This window comes from Prionailurus viverrinus, chromosome A1 (assembly GCF_022837055.1).
Source record: "Prionailurus viverrinus isolate Anna chromosome A1, UM_Priviv_1.0, whole genome shotgun sequence".
Taxonomy (NCBI): Eukaryota; Metazoa; Chordata; class Mammalia; order Carnivora; family Felidae; genus Prionailurus; species Prionailurus viverrinus.
In genome coordinates, this window is record NC_062561.1 from 112,120,516 (window position 1) to 112,139,925 (window position 19,410).

At 39.0% G+C, this 19,410-nt stretch overlaps 1 protein-coding gene across 6 annotated transcripts; it reads left to right on the plus strand.

The window, feature by feature from the left end:
* The first annotated feature begins 845 nt into the window (after positions 1 to 845).
* Positions 846 to 12,031, plus strand: CA1H5orf24 (chromosome A1 C5orf24 homolog). Of its 6 annotated transcripts, XR_007154811.1 has the most exons (5): positions 846 to 1,160; positions 6,470 to 6,899; positions 8,657 to 8,729; positions 9,844 to 9,895; positions 11,666 to 12,031. XR_007154811.1 is itself a non-coding variant. In XM_047871139.1 (4 exons), exons 2-3 carry the CDS (start codon positions 6,473 to 6,475, stop codon positions 8,695 to 8,697), a joined length of 468 nt encoding a protein of 155 aa, XP_047727095.1. In that variant the 5' UTR covers positions 846 to 1,160; positions 6,470 to 6,472; the 3' UTR covers positions 8,698 to 8,729; positions 11,666 to 12,031. The 6 variants fall into 6 exon arrangements, 3 of the variants coding, with proteins under 3 accessions (XP_047727095.1, XP_047727086.1, XP_047727073.1); XM_047871139.1 differs by lacking the exon at positions 9,844 to 9,895; XM_047871130.1 differs by lacking the exon at positions 11,666 to 12,031 and having other exon boundaries at positions 9,844 to 11,027.
* The last annotated feature ends 7,379 nt before the right edge of the window (positions 12,032 to 19,410 follow it).

Below are 19,410 nucleotides of genomic sequence, written 5' to 3' on the forward strand. Positions count from 1 at the left end.
TCCGTGCAGAGAATTACCTCCTCAAACAGTCTTCGTTGCATAGTCCAAAAGGAAAGGCACCACCTCTAGTCTCTTTGCACTACTAAATAAAATGTCTTCTCAGCAGCCTTTGTTTCTGGATCCTCTCCTTTCTGAATTCACGGCGGGAAGAATTGGGGAAATTAATCCCTTTTGCTAATTGTCCTGTATAGGGGGGACTGATCTATCAGAAATTTCATAAAGGGGGGGGAGGATTTTGAAAGCAAACTACTTGTCCCATCCCTTCCTGTGATAGTGGAATGAAGAATATGGCAATTCTGGTCTTGAGTGTAAAAAACTTTTTTAAAAGTATAGGATGTCCCACAAAATGCTTTTCATGATCACATGGCCCTAGGTCTGAGGCCCCAAACTCATCTTATTTGAATATTGCCCATTTTGTTAGGTGGTCTCATTCTACCCATCCATAAGCAGCTAAAGGGCATAAGCTGAGCCCTTGTAACATGCTTTAGCACCTAACACAACTAGGCATTCATCTTTTTGACACCATTAATTAAAGGCACGCTTTTTGGAACAAGGCAGCAGGATTCAAATCATGACTCCATCACTTAGTAGTCCTTTAATCTGAGAAATGGGGTCAAGTAGTAGTTCTAACATCTACTTGGAATCGCGATGAAAATCCTGTAAGGAAGCTGCATCCCTTCCGGTGGGTCTCCAGCTCATCTACAGCTCTGGGCCTGAACCACAGCCAGACCTGCTTGGTCCTAAGCACCGCCTCCTGTTCGGCCCCACCGCGCGCAAGCGCAGCCTGGCTCTGCCGGCTACCCTCCCCGAGCCTGCGTGCTGGTCGTCGGCGGGAGACTGGGTCTCGCGATGTGCGTGTGCGTGTGCGTGTGCGTGTGCGTGCGCGATTCTTGCGAGCTCGCGCACGCCTCCCTTCGCAGTACTGGGCTGTGGCGGCCTCTTCCTCCTGCGTTTGGGGCAGAATCCGGAGTGGTGGCTGCGGCGGGAGCTGGAAGCCAGCGTCCACTTCGCCGCCACCGCCCTAGCTGCCTGCCCCTCTCACTTGGGCTTTTCGCGTAGTGCAGAGGCGGCGGGCTAGGAAGGGAGCGGCGCGGGCGTGAGGTTCCCAGCTGATGGGCAACCCCTGGGCGCGCTGAGGGGCCGGGCTACCAGCGACTGAGGTAGGTGGGCGCGCGGGGTTTGTCAGTCTGGCTCGGAGCAGAGTCTGGGCGGCGGGAGCTCAGAAGGGCGAAGAGCTCAGAAAGGCGGGAGCTCTGGGCGGCGAAGGGGTCTCCGACCCACGTCTGAGGAGGGGCTCTGGCCTAGCCCGAAGCGAGAGGAGGGGCCCCGGACGTAGTCTGTTCGTCCCTCGGCGTGGAGCCATTATTGGGGGAAATGCCTCCTGCGGCAGGGGGGAGGGGTCACCTTTTCTTTTCTTTGAGAGGTCGGAATTAGCGGTCCTTCCTGAGCCCCTTTAAATTGAAGTCGGCCGGCTTCGAGATGGAGACATCTAGATGCAGTGGCCTGTGGACTTCAGCTTGCGGAACTCCCAAGTGCACGGAGAGCGGGCTATGAATTTTGATTATTGGAGGATTCAGGACTCTTTCTCTAGTGTGGACATGTGTCTTGCAAAGTTGTTCTCGCTAATGCATTAATAATCGCTTTTGAGCACAACTGCTAATACATTTCTAAACACTTCCAAGTCAGATAAGGATTCTGACACCGGGGAAACTGCGCCGTGGGGCACAACTAAGGGGTAGAAAGAATACAAAGAATGCTGTTATTTATGATCTGTCCTAGTAACAAAACTTTCCGTGGTGGGACAGGATGCATGGCTTTGGCATTTGTTTTGGTTTTAGCTGAATAGACATTCCGAGTGACGAGGGTCACAAATGGACTTCAATTTATAATTATAAAAACATATATGATTCTATATAATTGTTACAACCCAAATGACGTGAAAGAGATCTCTGAGAATTATGTGATGTTTGATCTTTGGAAGAGAGCAGAACTTGGATTTCTTGAAAGGAAGATTTTTCTCCATGTTTAGAAAGCTTCACTAAAGCTTTGTGAAGCTACTAAAAATAGTCAGAGTTCTTTATGTTGGCAGTAATGACTGCCACATTCAAGAGAAGGGAAAGGAATTCTTTCATAAAGAACTGCTCACCCAAGGACTTTCGGGTTTAAACATGATAAAACAACTTAAAGATAGCAAGTTTTAGTGTGTGCTTTAAAAATTCTAATTTAGGTACAGTTAAAATATATAGAAGCTCTTAGTTGACTCCCATATATTTAGTGAACCATTTTAAAAGGCAGTTAACCTTTGATAGTCTACACATTCCATTCTGTTATTCTTGGCTTTCGTTCAGTCCAAACTTTGTATTGAACTTTCTAGAAATGTATTCATTCTGGCTCTTTTAAGAAATAGGCCCTGCATACTTCCATTGAACTCTGTACAATAGTATGGGAAGAACCTTACAAGAAAGAACAATATGGTGACAAGTCCTGAAGTCAAAGTAGGAGACATTATTAAGTGTAGGATTAATTAATGCCTGTTTATGTAAATACTGCATAAAAACATGTATGTTCTTTGTGTGTATGTGTGTAGATGATTATGCACATAAAGATCTAATGCTGTTGATTCCCATCTTAAAAGGCTGAAATCAAAAGTAGAAAGGATTGATTTTAACTCTTTCCTTTTTAACTATTTACATCAGTAACTGTCATAGTAAATTTCTTGTCCAACTTCCTAATCAGTTATTGAGTAAGCAGAATACTGTACTGATTTCTTGACAGTAGCAGGAATGGCAAATACAGAACATATAGAAGACTTGCCTTTAGAAATGTTCTTTAAGGGGAGCCTCGGTGGCTCAGTTAGTTAAGCGTCCAACTTTGGCTCAGGTCATGGTATCTGAGGTTGGTGAGTTTGGGCCCCCTATCCAGCTCTGTGCTGACAGCTCAGAGCTTGGAGCCTGCTTCAGATTCTGTGTCCCCCTCTCTCTTTGCCCCTCCCCTGCTCGCGTGCACACATCTCTCTCTCTCTCTCTCTCTTTCTCTCTTAAAAATAAATAAACATGAAAAAAAAATGTTCCTTAAGTCAGTGTCTCATTGTCTTTCCATTGGGATAAACAGCTTCACTCCTGTTTGTGTCCTAGCACTTAGAATAGTGTTTTGCATTGAGTTGGCTCTCAATAAATGTGAGCTGTGTCAGAAGTAAATTAACATAATACAAACCAAATGCCTAAATTCCCCGAGAAGATTAAAGGAATTGTAGAAGGATGCTTTATTTTTTTAACTTTATTTACTTATTTTGAGAGAGAGTGTGCATGCACGGTCAGGGCAGAGAAACAGAATCCCAAGCAGGCTGGCACACTGACAGTGTGGAGTCCGGTGTAGGGCTGGATCCCACAAACTGTGAGATCACAACCCGAGCCTAAATCAAGAGTCAGATGCTTCATGGACTGAGCCATCCAGATGACCACATTGTTTAAAAAATTTTTTTCTAATGTTTACTTTGAGAGACAGAGAGAGAGAAGAGAGAGACTGACTGTGGGAGTGTGCGAGGGGCTGAGAGAGAGGAAGACACAAAATGTGAAGTAGGCTTCAGGCTCTGAGCTGTCAGCACAGAGCCTGACTGTGGGCTGGAACCCACGGATCGTGAAATCATGACCTGAGCCACAGTCGGATGCTCAACTGACTGAGCCACCCAGGAGCCCCTGCAAGTCTACTTTTTAAATAGTGTATTTTGCTTCCATGTTGATTGATAGCTGAGTAGAAGATATATGGTAGCATCTTGCCGTTGAAAGCCTAATGTAATGTAAACTGAGACTCTATATCCTGAATGTTAATATATAGCGACTGTTCTGATACATTAAGAAAAGGTAAAGTTAAGGGAAGTAAGATCCAGAGGAAAGGTTTTGGTAAATTAATGATTAGGAACTTAAAAGGTATGAACTGTCAAGCATTGAAATAGACTGTAGGAAAGAAAACATTATCTTCCTTTACTGGCAGTGCTACTTGTGTAAGAGAACTTATACCTTTCTACCTCTTTTTACTAGGGCTTTCTTTCCAGCAGGGTGATTTCTGGATAATAAAATTGAAAAGGGGGTCATTTTTTCTCTTAAAATCTTCTGCTGAGAGGTCTGTGTTTCTCTTTGTATTTGCCTGTGGTCTCTAGTCCAACTTTATTGGCAGTAAACTACTACTTCGATTCCTATCTAATTCCTGTTTATATTTCTCAATTAGTTTATAACTTGAAGGGGAAAGGAATGCGGTTAGTCCCTTCACATCTGCCAGCATTAGCTTTTTTTCAATTTGGAAAACAAATGTTTGACTTTGTAAATGTTCTTAACAGAAAGATTTTGTGGATTTTTGCAGAGGTATAAGCTAAAGAGGTGAATAAGAACTTAAACAGGAATATTTTAAAATGGGTCTTCTGTTTTCATTTTAATATAGCTGGGTGATGCTCATGGTAGGGGGTGGGTTTTGCCCCCCCAGAGAATATTGGCACTGTATGGAGAAACTTTGGATTGTCAAATTGTTAGGAAGAAGAGGGTATAGTTACTGACATCTAGTGGGTAGAGACCAGGGATGCTGTAATAAGTATCTTAAAATACACAGGACACCTTCCTCCCCCGCAAGAATTATATGACCCAAATGATAGTGCTGTTACTGAGATAGCTGGATATAGTTGTGTATTATGCTGAAATTGTTGGTTCTCATGTCAGATTATCTGAATTCCTGTTTGACTTTACCATTTCCTAATGTGTGACCTTGGCAAGTAGCTAAAAATTCCTCATTTTCTGTAAAATAGAACTAATAATAGTATGTTCCTCAGAGTTGTGGTGAGGATTAAATCAGATGATGTGCCAAGTGCCAAACTTACCACCTGCCACCTAGAAAATGCTCAAAAACTGTTAACTTTCACCTAATATTACTACATTTGGAACACATCTTGATGATCTCCCTTTATTTCTGACCTGAACTTAGAATTTGAGCTGGTGAGGTGATAATTAATAACCTCTTTTTGATTATATCCTTGGGATTGAGTGAAGAATTGTTTCTTCTTATATTTGTGTTTAACTCAATCTTGATTTATGATCTCAAGTCTGTAAGGCTTCTGTCATAAACAACTAGCTTGTCACTGTAGATACTCTTCCTTTCTAGTTAAGGCTTTAAGCCAGCTGCCCAGTAGCTCTGTTATCTGTTGATTTTCAGCAGATATTTTGTGATTTAACAGAATTCCCATGAATTGATTGATTCCCATTTCTTTCTGCCTTCATAACTGAAGTTTTGGTCCACTTTTACATGTATGGTACAGGCTAACATCTAACAACTTGGGGGCTAGACCTTACTATACACCTGTGATTCTTTTTCTAAATCTGAATGGAACCCATAGATTTATTTTCTTACCTTATTGAAATATAATACTTTAGTCTTTATAAACTCATTTTCTGTGTGTCTAAATGATATGGCTGTTAAGGGCTGGTTTGTTACAGTGGTGGTCATAATCTATCCTTTATAAAGAGAAAAAAATCACAGGGATGTCCTCAAGACAAAACAGAGATTAGACTGTTAATTAGTCACAGTGCTCTTGTAAGGGAAGAAGATCCATGCATATTTATGATCAGAGAGAAAGCAGTGTTTACACTTTGAACGTTTGGTCTTGATAACTATACCTTCAAAATAGGAAGTATTTTATTATGATTGTTACCCATATTTTTGTAGTATAAGTCTCAGTTGTATAAATGTTGACTGAGTTTAGCTAATGGAAACCTTTATTCACCTTTTATATTGGTACTGCCTCCTGTTTGGATAGATTAGTTTTTTTGGTTGGTTGCTTTTTTGGGGGTGGGAGGATAGATTAGTTTAAAGGGAGTCAGTACCTCGAGAGATTCTTTTCTTTGCTTGACACATTTCTTTGTTTTGTAAAGTGTAGCACACACTCAGGATTATATATCAGTAATAAATTATAATGAGGAAGTGTCTTGTGGAAATTGTAGCCAGATCAGAAGTGTATATGTGAGAAATAAAAGGCCAATAAGAGACATTCTAAAAATGTTAGGCAAATGAGAAAAAGAATCATGTTAATAAAAGTTCTTGTGTTTGTTATTATCCTTTTAGGGTTTCATAATCTAGAAGCAAAAAGCCAATAAAATATAACACATTTATTCTTTTCTTGCCATTTTTCCATTTCCTAACCAGAGAAACATATGGCTACTAATGTATTATATTTGAGTTGAGTGTTAGAGTTCAGTTACCTTATATGACATATTTCCATACCCTTGATTAAATTGAGGAAAACAAGTTTATCTTTGAATCTGCTGATGTGTGTTTGTTTATAAGTGGTCTGGAGTCCTGCCTGTCAGCCTAATTTTAGGGAGCCTGCATAGCTCTTGGAAGACAGACTATTTTCAATACCACTGAATGCTGTCATACAGGTATATGTTTATATATGTGTATTTATGCATATTTGTCTTGTTTTTGCTAGAAAATGATGCATCCTGTTGCCAGCAGTAATCCGGCTTTCTGTGGGCCTGGCAAGCCTTCCTGCCTCAGTGAAGATGCCATGAGAGCTGCCGATCAGTTTGACATATATTCCTCCCAGCAAAGCAAATATAGCCACACAGTCAGCCACAAGCCAATGGCTTGTCAGAGGCAAGACCCATTAAATGAAACACACTTGCAGACTACAAGTGGCAGAAGTCTAGAGATAAAAGATGAACTAAAGAAAAAGAAAAATCTCAACCGATCCGGTAAACGTGGCCGACCTTCAGGAACCACCAAATCCGCAGGATACCGTACCAGCACAGGCAGACCCCTGGGAACCACCAAAGCAGCTGGATTTAAGACAAGTCCAGGCAGACCTTTGGGTACAACTAAAGCTGCAGGATACAAAGTCAGCCCAGGGAGACCTCCAGGTAGCATTAAAGCTCTATCCCGTCTTGCCGATCTTGGTTATGGCTGTGGCACAGCAGCTTTTCCTTACCCTATGATGCACGGCAGAGCAGTTCATGGGGTAGAGGAAACTAGCAGTGAAGTCAAGCCACCCAATGAGTGAATGAAGGAGGAAAGGAGGGCCAGGTTTAGAAGGAAGGTTGTGAATAATCCCAAAGCTTCTTGGTTTTATTTTGACATACATGATTTTGTAGCCTGGGCTTTCCCAATCTGTTTTCCCATTTGATTTGTTTTCCTGCTTTTGCTCAGAAACTGCCGGTTGCTCACAGATGCCCACAGGGCATGAGCAGTGGCGTTGTGTTTATATATAGGTTCAGGTGTAATACTTAACTGTCATTTTTGCTTTTCCTTTAGAGTTATGGTTATGGTTGTGTCTCATACGTCATTACTACTTTTAGGCCATTCTGCATCGATGTTTTATGTGCTAAACAACTGAAACAATTTTTCATATTCGTGAAGTAAGCCTACAATATATTAAAAATAATATCTAAGGTATTTTTAACTGATGGAACAAAGCAAACTAATGATTCAGGATTACTTGAGGTAATGGCTGTGAGTTTTTGTAACATTTCTTTTCATGAGGCAGGACACAGATATTTGTATGCTTTGGCATTTACACAGATTTCAGATGTTAAAAATCTTACTTTAATGTTCTAGGTTTAAACAGCAGAAACTTATTTATTTTGTTTTATTGATTTACATGGTATTGATTGATTTAACCATTATTCCTAAAAGAATTCTTTAGTGTTTGCCTTCCAGCAGTGATATGTTGTGTATTTTTTAATTGCCTAAGAGTATATATACCAAACACTACAAACAATTCATATTTACTGAAAAATTAAACTTTTTAATAAAAACTGCACATTACATTTCTGGTGAAATATAATGCATTCTGAGAATAGCATATTTAATATAATAGAGAAAGAATCATTCTTAAGGTGTGCATGTAGCCGTAGTCACTACATTTTGCCTTTCATTATATTTAGTTTTAAAGCATTATACCTAAAACATTTATTAATGTTGTTCATTTATTCAAAATGTTTTGTAGGGTTTTTTTTGTGTTTTTTTTTTTGTTTTTTTACCAAGAAATTGTCCCATTGCATTAGCACTTACTGTGGTTTCAGGTTTCTATCTACCAAAGGACACAAATTGAAGGTAGAGTCTAAAACTGGTAAAAACAAAATGCTGTTTTCTGACTGTCAGAACCCAAATACTAAGAAATCTGTCGGAATCCATCTATGCATGAAACGTGTAAAAATATGTTGGTTAGTTTAATTAAAAGTCTAACAGTGGTTTCGGTAAGACCACTTCATCCAAAAGAAAATTTTTTCCAACAATGTTTGCTTTAGAAAAAGATAGAAAAGAAAAAAAATACTGGGTAGGTGTGTATGGTAGGGATAGAAGAAAATCTCTCCTCTCCCCTTGCTGAAAGTAACATTCTTTGTTAATATACATTTTATTTATTCTGAGTTTGTTCTAAATAAAATAAACTATTATAAACTTCAGATTTGGAAAAAAAAATCCAATGAACTTTAAAGTTACAATGTATGTATTTGTGATTTTAAATGCCTTTGAGATTATAATGTAGATTTGCAGGACCCAAAAACTTTTAAAATAATGACAACTTTAAAAGGGCACATCTTGTGTTGTTTGGGCTTGCTCTCAGTTAATGCAAACTCTGATTGCAAATGGATGTCATGTTTCATACCTTTTTTATCAGGAAAAAAGCAGCAAGCCTTCAGGTGTTCCAGTGATGCCTGACACAATGAGCTGGACTTATGCTGCTCTTTACAGTAAGAGGTGTTGCATTGTATGTGGGGACTTTGTGTGCACTGGCATCTAAGACAGTGACCTCATCAATTTTAGCTTTGCACAAACCCTAGAGAACAATAGTGGATGACTATATAATCAGTTCTAACATTCTGGCAGCTAAATTGCTACAAGAGTTTCTCCTTACAGAAGCTTAAAATAGAAAACTTTTTAATAATTTACTCAGAACAGTATACCTTCTGACACACACAAATGCTTACATCTTTATTCCTGTGTTCATCTATCCACTTTTGTGATATGTATCTGTCATTTAGCTCTTTCTCAAGATGATGTTCAGCAGTTGGCTGCTTAGAAATCCTCTTTTGAGTTCCTGAAAACAGTTGTTTAAATGTTCTGCTTATATATCACTATCAAGGATTTGGTTACATGTTGTTTTATACTGTGTCCATTTGACATTTCCCTTTCAGTTTATTTTTATCCCTGATTTGTTGTACATACCCTTCCCTTTCTCTATGCCCTTTGCTTCGTTGATTCCCCTGCCTTTTGCCCCATTCTCCAGCACATCTTCTCAGTGGTGCTGTGCTGTGTGTCAGAAGATAAAGCAGGTGTATTATTGTATAATGAATTTTGTATACATGTTAATGAAACGGTGAAAACAACTAAAGGAATTCTGTTCATAACAGTGTTTATTAATATCAGGAGTTATGTCCCAGGAAAAAAAGAGGCGAATGGCTACAGTTGTGAATGGTTAACATTGTTTAGAATGCTGGATTTTTCTGTTGAGGTAACCGTTTACCTGGAGTATTAGAGCTGTATGGTGGTGAGCATCTCCTGATTACACTTCCTTTTCTCCTTGTGAACAGTTTATTGGTACCATGCTGAAGAGAATGGACATAGAGTGATAACATGAATGAAGTCTTAAAATACACAATATTTTTACTTCTCTATAAAGACTACATCGTGCATCTTTTGTAACACTGTCTCGTCATGATAAACACTGAAATAGCATGTTAAACAATTGCCTATACTTTAATATAATCAGTTGGGGAAAACTGGCCTTTTCTTCCAACTGTGTGATTGTTTCTTGAAAAGTAAATTGCTAATTTTATATTGTATAATTCTCTCTTCACAAAATAGGTTTCAGTATTCTATATTAAAACTGTTGATCAGAAAATGATCTGCTATTCAAGTAAGTTTGCTTTCCTTTTTTCTTTGAAAAATATTTTAACATGCCTTATTTATTATCATATTAACAAATAAGCAGCTAATACAGATGAAGTTTTCATTTTTTTCACAGATAAACCTTGCATAACTGATCTTTAGTATGGGATGATTTTGATACTATCTTTGGAGTTTTGCACTGGATATTTTAAAAATACTGGCACAATGTATTGGAAGAAAATAAGCATCTGATTAGTTTTTAATATTTGGGGACATTTTTTAAATCAGTGTTCATTTAGACTAAAATATTCTTGATATTTTTTATTTACTTTTTAAGGAAATCTCTGTTAAAGTAATAAAAGTAATATTCATTCCAAACTGATGTTTGTGTGAATTTACATGTAATAGTTTCTTGAAGTAATAGAGTTTCTTTGAGTTAAGGAGGAAAAAACAATTATCTGGATCCATTTATTAGGTTAAAGGTGATCCAGCCAGTGTAAGAAAAACCAGTGTATGAGCTAAAGGAAAAAAAAAAAACAAAAAACTTTCTATTCTAAGAAGCTTTAAAAGAAGAATTCAGGGGATGTTGACAATAACTGCTGCTCTGTCAGTAATTGTCTCTATATGCAGTAAAATTTTATGGTCCCTTTATAATATAAACATTCACAACAGTTGTTCAAAACATTTTTTTCCTTGGACATAAAATATTTTGATGCTATTATATTTTTGTTTTTATTATAGCTTAACTATATGCTCTGAACTCTAGGATGTATCTAAATCTTTCCTTTGCTTTTCCCTCCTCCTCCCCCCAAATAGATAAATCTGTGCTCTCACATACATTGTATTTAATTTTGGGAAAATTTAATGCTATAGTAAATCAAGTGTGTGATTTATAGTAATCAGACCACTTTGATTCTTTAAGTTTCACAGTTTCCTTTTTCCACATATAATTACAGAGAAAATAATTACCAATTAACTGATATAAGCACGTTGTCCTCTGCTGTAAAAAGTCTGAATAGATACTGTGTATGTTTTTATGTCCATGAACTTGAGCTACTCGTGTGCAATTATGTGTATGGGAATGGAGTAGTGTTCATGATTCGTATCTACATCATCATATGGATGTATATTTATTAATAAAGTCATTACTTTAAAACCAACTATGTTTACTGCTTTATTAGCACAGTATTTATCAAGTAAAAGAATGGTAAATCATACACCTTTATCATGGCTGTGATCTTGTATTTTCTTAGGTGTGCTTTCTGAAATGTTACCTCTGTGCTTTTGTTTTTCTCAAAATAGAAGTATTTATATTTTTGTAATTTAAAATCCTGATTTCTAAATGGATCTCAATATTCTTTGCTTTTTCTTCCCATTGTTAAGATACAGCAGGCTAATAGTTATACCAAAGGCTTATATTTACATTTGAGTATTGTTGATCTTTTTAGTTTAAAAAATTTCAGGTATTAAACATGGCTAATTTATTGTTGTTTTAATGTTCATCTTAGGGAGAACAGCATGTGCATATTTTGTAAATATTGGAGATATAAAAGGAAAACACTTTCCCCTGATTTTTTGAACATATAATTACCTTTTTTAGTTTCTTCAAAGCCTGCAGATCATGTAGAACACAAGTTGGCAAACTAAGGCCTACTGCCTGTTCTTGTAAAGTTTTACTGGAATAGCCATTGTTTGTTTACAGATTGTCTAAGTCTGCTTTTGTAATAGAGTGGCGGAGCTGAGTACTTATGACATAAGGCCAACAAAGCCTAAAATATATCTGATTATTCCTTTACAGGAAAATTTGCTGACCCTTCATTTAGAAGGATAAATTGGAATAGGAAACAACAGATGAAATTTGAAGTTGAATTTCAAAACCTGAATAAATGATGGCTGTTTTGTGCTTTTGAATGGTATTAGATATTCTTCAAATCATACTTGAAAGCATTTTTTGGTGTGTGCTTTTCCTCACATTGTTGAAGCACTCTGACATCTTCATGAGAGTGTGCTGGTGATTAGGTCCTAATCTAGGAAGAGATCTACACCATCGTACTGGATTATTTCAATGGCTCAAAGGATTACTTAGTTATTCACTGTGTCTTTACCATGTTTCCTGTAGATCTTTATGAGAGTTTTACAGTAAAAACTCACTTGTTCATTGTAATTATACTTGTCAAAATTCTCATTTTCTGTCAATTGTCAGAAAGCAAATCAGTGTCCTTTTCAGTTGAAAGAGCCAGCCAACTAAGATTTGTAGATTGAAGAGAAGGAAGTCTCCATTTACCCCCCAGAATTTATACCTTGAATATTATTAACACACTTGTGGATTTGATCCCATTAGTTGCCAATGGTGTGTGAGAACCGCAAACAACCTTTAGGAAAATAGAAATCAATTGGCATTTGATCGTTGTATAACAACATAGAAGCATGAATTTTGGAACAATTGTAAAATATTACAGTTCTGCTAAGAATGTCCTAGTAGAATGAAAGGAGGTCTGCTGCCACTATGCATTTTCCATTCTTAGCACCCAGATTTCGTTGTTCTCGGTTTATGAAGGTTTCATCATCACTCTGTCCTGTTTCAAAATGTGCATCACCGGTATCTTGTGAAGTACGTGTGGATTTTCATGCCTGATTTCTGTAAGAGTGGTTAGAGTAAGTAGCACAGGTAAAGTGACTCACAAATGCCAGAGGTGAGCCATTGGCAAACAGTATACACTACAACGTAGCCTTTTTGGTGATAAACATCACCCTTAAAGGATAGTTGCTTCAAAATTAATGCCAACCATAAATGTTTTCTAAAAATCAAAACACAAAACCCCATTGGAGTAAAAATAATAATAGGGTACAACAATAATGGCTTTATTATAGTACTTGGCATAAATAATAAACACTTTACCTGCTTTTATTAAATCACTGCAGTTTTATTGAATGATGTCAAAGGAATTGGAATACCCCTTTCACTGGTTTAAAAAGAAAAACGGGCGCCTGGGTGGCGCAGTCGGTTGAGCGTCTGACTTTGGTTCAGGTCATGATCTCATGGTTTGTGAGTTCGAGCCCCACGTTGGGCTCTGTGCTGACTGCTCAGGACCTGGAGCCTGCTTCGGGTCTGTGTCTCCCTCTCTCTCTGTTCCTCCCTTGCTCACACTCTGTCTCTCTCTCAAAATAAATAAAGATTTTTAAAAAAAAAATTTAAAAGCAAATTAAAAAAAAAAAAACAAACTTGAATCCTATGGAAGTTAAATAATTTACCCAGAATTGTACACCGAGTAAGTGGTAGAGAGCATCAACCCATGCAAGGCTGCGGCTCTTAACCACTACCTTCTACTCACTATTGGAAAAAAAATTTTTTTAATTTTTTTTAATGTTTATTTTTGAGACAGAGTCCAGGCAGGGGAGGAGGGGGGAGGGGCAGAGAGGGAGACACAGAATCCAAAGCAGGCTCCAGGCTCTGAGCTGTCAGCACAGATTCTGATGCGAAGCTCGAACCCACAATCTGTGAGATCATGACCCGAGCAGAAGTCGGACACTTAAGTGACTGAGCCACCCAGGTGCCCTCACCATTGGAAAAAAATTTTAATGGGGTTCTGCTTTTAGTAGTAGGTATTTTTGTACTGACACTAAGATAAATGTCACTCTGGAAAAACTATACATTTTGTCTCCATGCCAGTAGCCACTCTCTTGTGAGAACCTAGGGGCTGTGAAGTAGCTTCTTAGCAAGGAGAGTGACAGAAAAAGTGAGCCTTTTTTTGTTTTCTCTGTAATTTGTTTTTTCACTACTCTTAAAATCTTTAGTCCTTTTTGTTGGGTGTTTATTTCCATATGAGCTTGGCATGTTTTTGAGTACATTTGCCTATTTTGTCTGGGCTGACTGGAACTGGTTTGTGACTAAGAAATTGGTTTGTGATACATTGTCAAGCATCCATCCCTTTATCCTTGGTCTAGCTTTACTTGGGATAAGAAGTTGCATGTCGGGGCACATGGTTGGCTCAGTTATGCAACTGAGTAGCATGCATAGACTCTTACTCTTGGGGTTGTTGAGTTCAAGCCCCACATTGGGTGTGGAGCCTACTTAAAAAAAAAATAAAAAAAGTATGTAGGGTAGCAGTCATCCCAGTTGCTGCCTTGTAGCTCCATGTGACTTGTCTCAATAGATACAAGTTCTTCCTGCTCATTTTTGTATTAATTTTACTTACTAGTATTGTTAAATTGCCTCAGGTAACGATATATCAATCCTTCTCCTCAAGGAAAATATTTTTTTTGTTTTGAAAATACCTACTTTCAGGGTGCCTTTGTGACTCTGTCGGTTGGGCATCCGACTCTGGATTTCAACTCAGGTCACGATCCCAGGATTGAGCCCCACATAGGGCTCCACACTCAGCTTGAGATTCTGTGTCTCCCGCTGCCCCTCTCCCCTGCTTGTGCATGCTTGCTCGCTCTTTTATAAAGAAGTAAGTTATCCTTTGGGGGATAAAAAGAAAATTCCTAGTTTCTATACTTATATGACTCTTGTTTCATAATAATGCTGGGTTTTTAAAAAATTTTTAATGTTTGTTTTTGGGAGAGCGTTCACACAAGTGCAGAGGGGCAGAGGAAGAGAGAATCCCAAGCAGGCCCTGCACTGTCACCTCAGAGCCCCACACAGGGCTCAATCCCACGAACCATGAGATTCTGACCCAGCCAAGATTCTGACACCTTAGCCAACTGAGCCACCCAGGCACCCCTATAAAAATGCTGTTCTGATACTGGAAATTTTAATCTTTACGTTTTTTATTAAGTGAATGTAGTATGAGTATCTCACGTTTCCCATTTTATCTGCCTATCCATACCCTGTGTATCAGGACTTAGAGTAATGATAGTTGTTTTTTAAGATTTAATTTTTTTAATATTTTAAGTAATCTCTGTACTCCTCATGGGGCTCCGAATCATGACCCTGAGATAAAGATTGTCCTGCTCTTCCAACTGAGCCAGCCAGGCACCCTTGCAGTAATGATAGTTTGTTATTAATAGAGACCCGCAAATGCAGTGGCTTTAACAAAGGTAGTGTATTTCACACCACATAAATGTTTTGTGCAGTCTTTCAAAGACCTGGTCTCCAAGTGACTTTTGCCATTTTCAAAACATGGTTTCCAAGATTACTCAGTTGGGTTTTTTTTAATGTTTATTTCTGAGAGAGACAGAGACAGAGTGCAAGCAAGGGAGGGGTAGAGAGAGAGAGGAGACAGAATCCAAAGCAGGCTCCAGGCTCTGAGCTGCCAGCACAGAGCCCGATGGGGGCTCAGACTCAAAAACGGTGAGATCTGACCTGAGCAGAAGTTCGACGCTTAACCGACTGAGCCAACCAGGTGCCCCACAATTACTCACTTTATTGTAGCTGGCCTGAGAGACGGGCTTTGGAAGTCCAGGCTATTTTATTTTATTTTATTTTATTTTATTTTATTTTATTTTATTTATTTATTTTTTAAATATGAAATTTATTGTCAAATTGGTTTCCATACAACACCCAGTGCTGCTCATCCCAACAGGTGCCCTCCTCAGTGTCCCATCACCCACTTACCCTCCCTCCCACCCCCCCATCAACCTTCAATTTATTCTCAGTTTTTAAGAGTCTCTTACGGTTTGCCTCCTTCCCTCTCTGTAACTTTTTTTTCCGCCTTCCACTTCCCCATGGGCTTCTGTTAAGTTTCTCAGGATCCACATAAGAGTGAAAGTATATGGTGGGGCGCCTGGGTGGCGCAGTCGGTTAAGCATCCGACTTCAGCCAGGTCACGATCTCGCAGTCCGTGAGTTCGAGCCTCGCGTCAGGCTCTGGGCTGATGGCTCGGAACCTGGAGCCTGTTTCTGATTCTGTGTCTCCCTCTCTCTCTGCCCCTCCCCCGTTCATGCTCTGTCTCTCTCTGTCCCAAAAATAAATAAAACGTTGAAAAAAAAAAAAAGAGTGAAAGTATATGGTATCTGTCTTTGTATGATTTATTTCACTTAGAATAACACTGTCCAGTTCCATCCACGTTGCTACAAAAGGCCATATTTCATTCTTTCTCAATGCCAAGTAGTATTCCATTGTATATATAAACCACAACTTCTTTATCCATTCATCAGTTGATGGACATTTAGGCTCTTTCCATAATTTAGCTATTGTTGACAGTGCTGCTATATAAAGAATTTGAATTTACAATTAAAATCCATTCGTAAACAGATCAGGCCCTTTTAATAAGTTGTATAATTTCTCACAGTTCTTGGACTAAATGTTGGTCACATGACTGCCTGTGGTTGCAAGAGGCGCTGGGAAATGTTCCTGCTTGGCAGACATGTCCAGGTATGGAAGCAGATGGATTTTAGTAACAGTATCTACCACATCTCTATAGAAAAGGGTTGTGGGCCTAAAATTGGAGTAGAATGAAGAAGCAAAATCCTACAGATAACATGAAACCAAGCTGTTTTTGAAGCTAATTTAAATCATTACTAGGTGCCCCCCCCTCCTTTTTGAACAATTGTTACTAATTCATTAAAGATTTGAGTGCTGTCTTTGGGTCTAACACTATTCTGAGTGCCCTAGACAACTGGTTTGTAGTCTAATGAAAATTTCAGACAAATAAACAGACAATTATACAATATGATTAATGCTATTTCTGGAGTAAATTGAGTGGTGCTGTAAGAGTACCCAAAATGAAAAGATATTTTTTAAATGGTTTTATTTATTTTTGAGAGAGAGAGCAAGTAGGGGAGGGCAGAGAGAGGGAGAGACACAGAGCCCAAAGCAGGCTCCGAGAGAGAGAGAGAGAGAGAGAGAGAGAGAGAGAGAGAGAGCGCGCAAGTAGGGGAGGGCAGAGAGAGGGAGAGACACAGAGCCCAAAGCAGGCTCCGGGCTCTGAGCTATCAGCACAGATCCCAACACATGGCTTGAACTCACGAACTGTGAGATCATGACCTGAGCTGAAGTTGGGGACTTAACTGACTGAATCACCCAGGCGCCCCATGAAATGATACTTAAGTTGATCCCTGAAAGATGAGAGGGATTGATGTGTGGAAGAGGGGAGAGTATTGGAGACAGAACAAAACACACAAAAGCCTGGAAAGCATGATATTCTTCAACAACAAATAATTGTGTGATGAGTGGTCGTGGTGAACAGGGTTGAGAAGGGGAGAAGAAACGGACACAATTACAGAAGGGCACAGAAAATCATTTTAATTAGCGTTTCTATTTTGAGGACAATGGTGAGCCCTTAGAAGGTTTTAAGTAAGAGAATGACTTAACATTTGTAGGTTAGGTTGGCTTGGAAGAGACAAGATTAGAGGCAGGCCCAGTGGTAAAGTCTCTTTTGGGTGAGATACTAAGATTAGGACTGGGCAGTTGCGAAGAGAGGACAGATTATGGTCTGAGACACATAGTTAATAAAACTTGGTGTCAGTATTGAGTATCAAAGATTATGAGTTGGAGTTGGGGTTGGGGTGCCTGGCTGGATCAGTTGGTGGAACGTGCAACTCTTGATCTTGGGGTTGTAATTTTGAGCCCACATTGCATGTAGGGATTACTTAAAACTAAAATCTTAAAAAAAAGATAATGAGGGTGACACTATTAACTAGGCTAGGGAACGTGGGAGTGTGTGCATGGCGGGGGAGGTGGTTAGATGGGATATATCCAAGCCATGTATGACCAATTAAGATGGCCCCTGCCTATATCAAAAGGTTGTTTATTCTAGAATAGCCCACCCCTTTGTAGGTGAAGGTAAATACTGTTTTTATAGGTGATGGAGGGTGTGAGGCAAAAAGGAGCTACTTTTAAAAAAATTATTACCTTTTTTTGGGGGGGGGGAGGGCACAAGTGAGTGAGGGGCAGAAAGAGAGGGAGAGACAGAGAATTCCACAAGGGGTAGAGAGGGACAGAGAGAGAAGAGGGGCTCACCCGATGCCAGGCTAGAACTCAGAGATCATGAGATCATGACCTGAGCCAAATCTGATGCTTAACCAACTGAGCCACCCAGGCGCCCCTTGCTTTTTTTTTTTTTTTTTTTTCAATTGAGGTATAACTGACATACAGCATTATATTAGTTTCAGATGTACAGCATATTGATCTCTACACATCCATCACCATACATAGTTGCACGATTTTTCTTGTGCTGAGAACTCTTAAGATCTCTTTTAGCAAGTTTCAAATATATAATATAGTATTAACTATAGTCCTCATGTTGTACATTACATCACCATGATTTATTTCTTTTGTAACTGGTTCTTTTCACCCATTTTGCCCACCTCCTGCCTGCCTCTGGCAATTAACAATCTAATCTCTGTACCTGTGGGCTTGTTTTTGTTTTTTGTTTTAGATTCCATGTATAAGTGAAATCATACAGTATTTGTCTTCTTCTGTCTGACTTATTTTACTTAGCATAATGCCCTCAAGGTCCACCCACCTTGTCACAAATGGCAGAATTTTCTTTTTTATGACTGAATAATATTCCTGTGTGTGTGTGTGTGTGTGTGTGTGTGTGTGCGCGCGTGCACGCGCGCGCGCGTACGCATGTGCCCTTGCATGTGCCACATTGTCTTTATCTGTTCATCCATTCAAGTACACTTGGGTTACTTCCATGTTTTGGCTATTGTAAACAATGCTGCAGTGAACATGGGGATGCAGATATCTTTCTGTGTTAGTGTTATCATTTGATTTTGATGATACCCAGAAGTAGAACTGTTGGATCACATAGTGGTTCTCATTTTAATTTTGGGGGGAACCCCTGTACTGTTTTCCATAGTGGCAGTACCAATTTACATTCTCACCAACAGTGCACAGGGGTTCCCTTTGCTCCACATCTTCACCAATACTTGTTATTTCTTATCAAGTACTCTTGAACGTAGAGAGTTTGATATTTTAAGTAAAAACATTTTTTATTAGTAATTTTCTCAGACTTTCAACTGGCCTAATATATTCAATAGATCTTAGTAACTACTGAGCATCTACTCTACAGTGTGGCAGCTCACACACCGAGCAGGACACAAGTCCCTACCCTCAAGGAACCAACAGTAGAAAACATAATGCCTTACAGAGAAAGGCAGATACCATATATTTTCACTCATATGTAGATCCTGAGAAACTTAACAGAAGATCATGGGGGAGGGAAAGGGGGAAAAAAAAGAGAAGGAGGAAGGCAAACCATAAGAGACTCTTAAATACTTAAATACTGAGAACAAACGGAGGTTGATGGGGGTTGAGGGAGAGGGGAAAGTGGGTGATGGGCTTTGTGGAGGGAACCTGTTGGGATGAGCACTGGGTGTTGTATGGAAACCAACTTGACAATAAATTATATTTAATAAAAAAATAATAAAAAAAGAAAACATGCCTTAATAAGTAGAACTTAAAGTATGGGATGCCAATTTTTATTCATTCTGCACTAATATGTTAACATGCTTTATCTCTCATGATACCTAATTCACTTGGGTTCAGAACAAGTGAAACTACAACCCATCTGCCTAGTCCTAAGCTTTAGGCTAGGTTTGGGATGAATTTCACCAAAAAGAAAACATGGGGGTTGGGGTTCCTGGCTAACTCGG

Excerpts from the sequence above, each read along its gene's own strand:
- CA1H5orf24 (XM_047871117.1), top strand. The coding sequence starts at position 6,473 with ATGATGCATCCTGTTGCCAGCAGTAATCCGGCTTTCTGTGGGCCTGGC.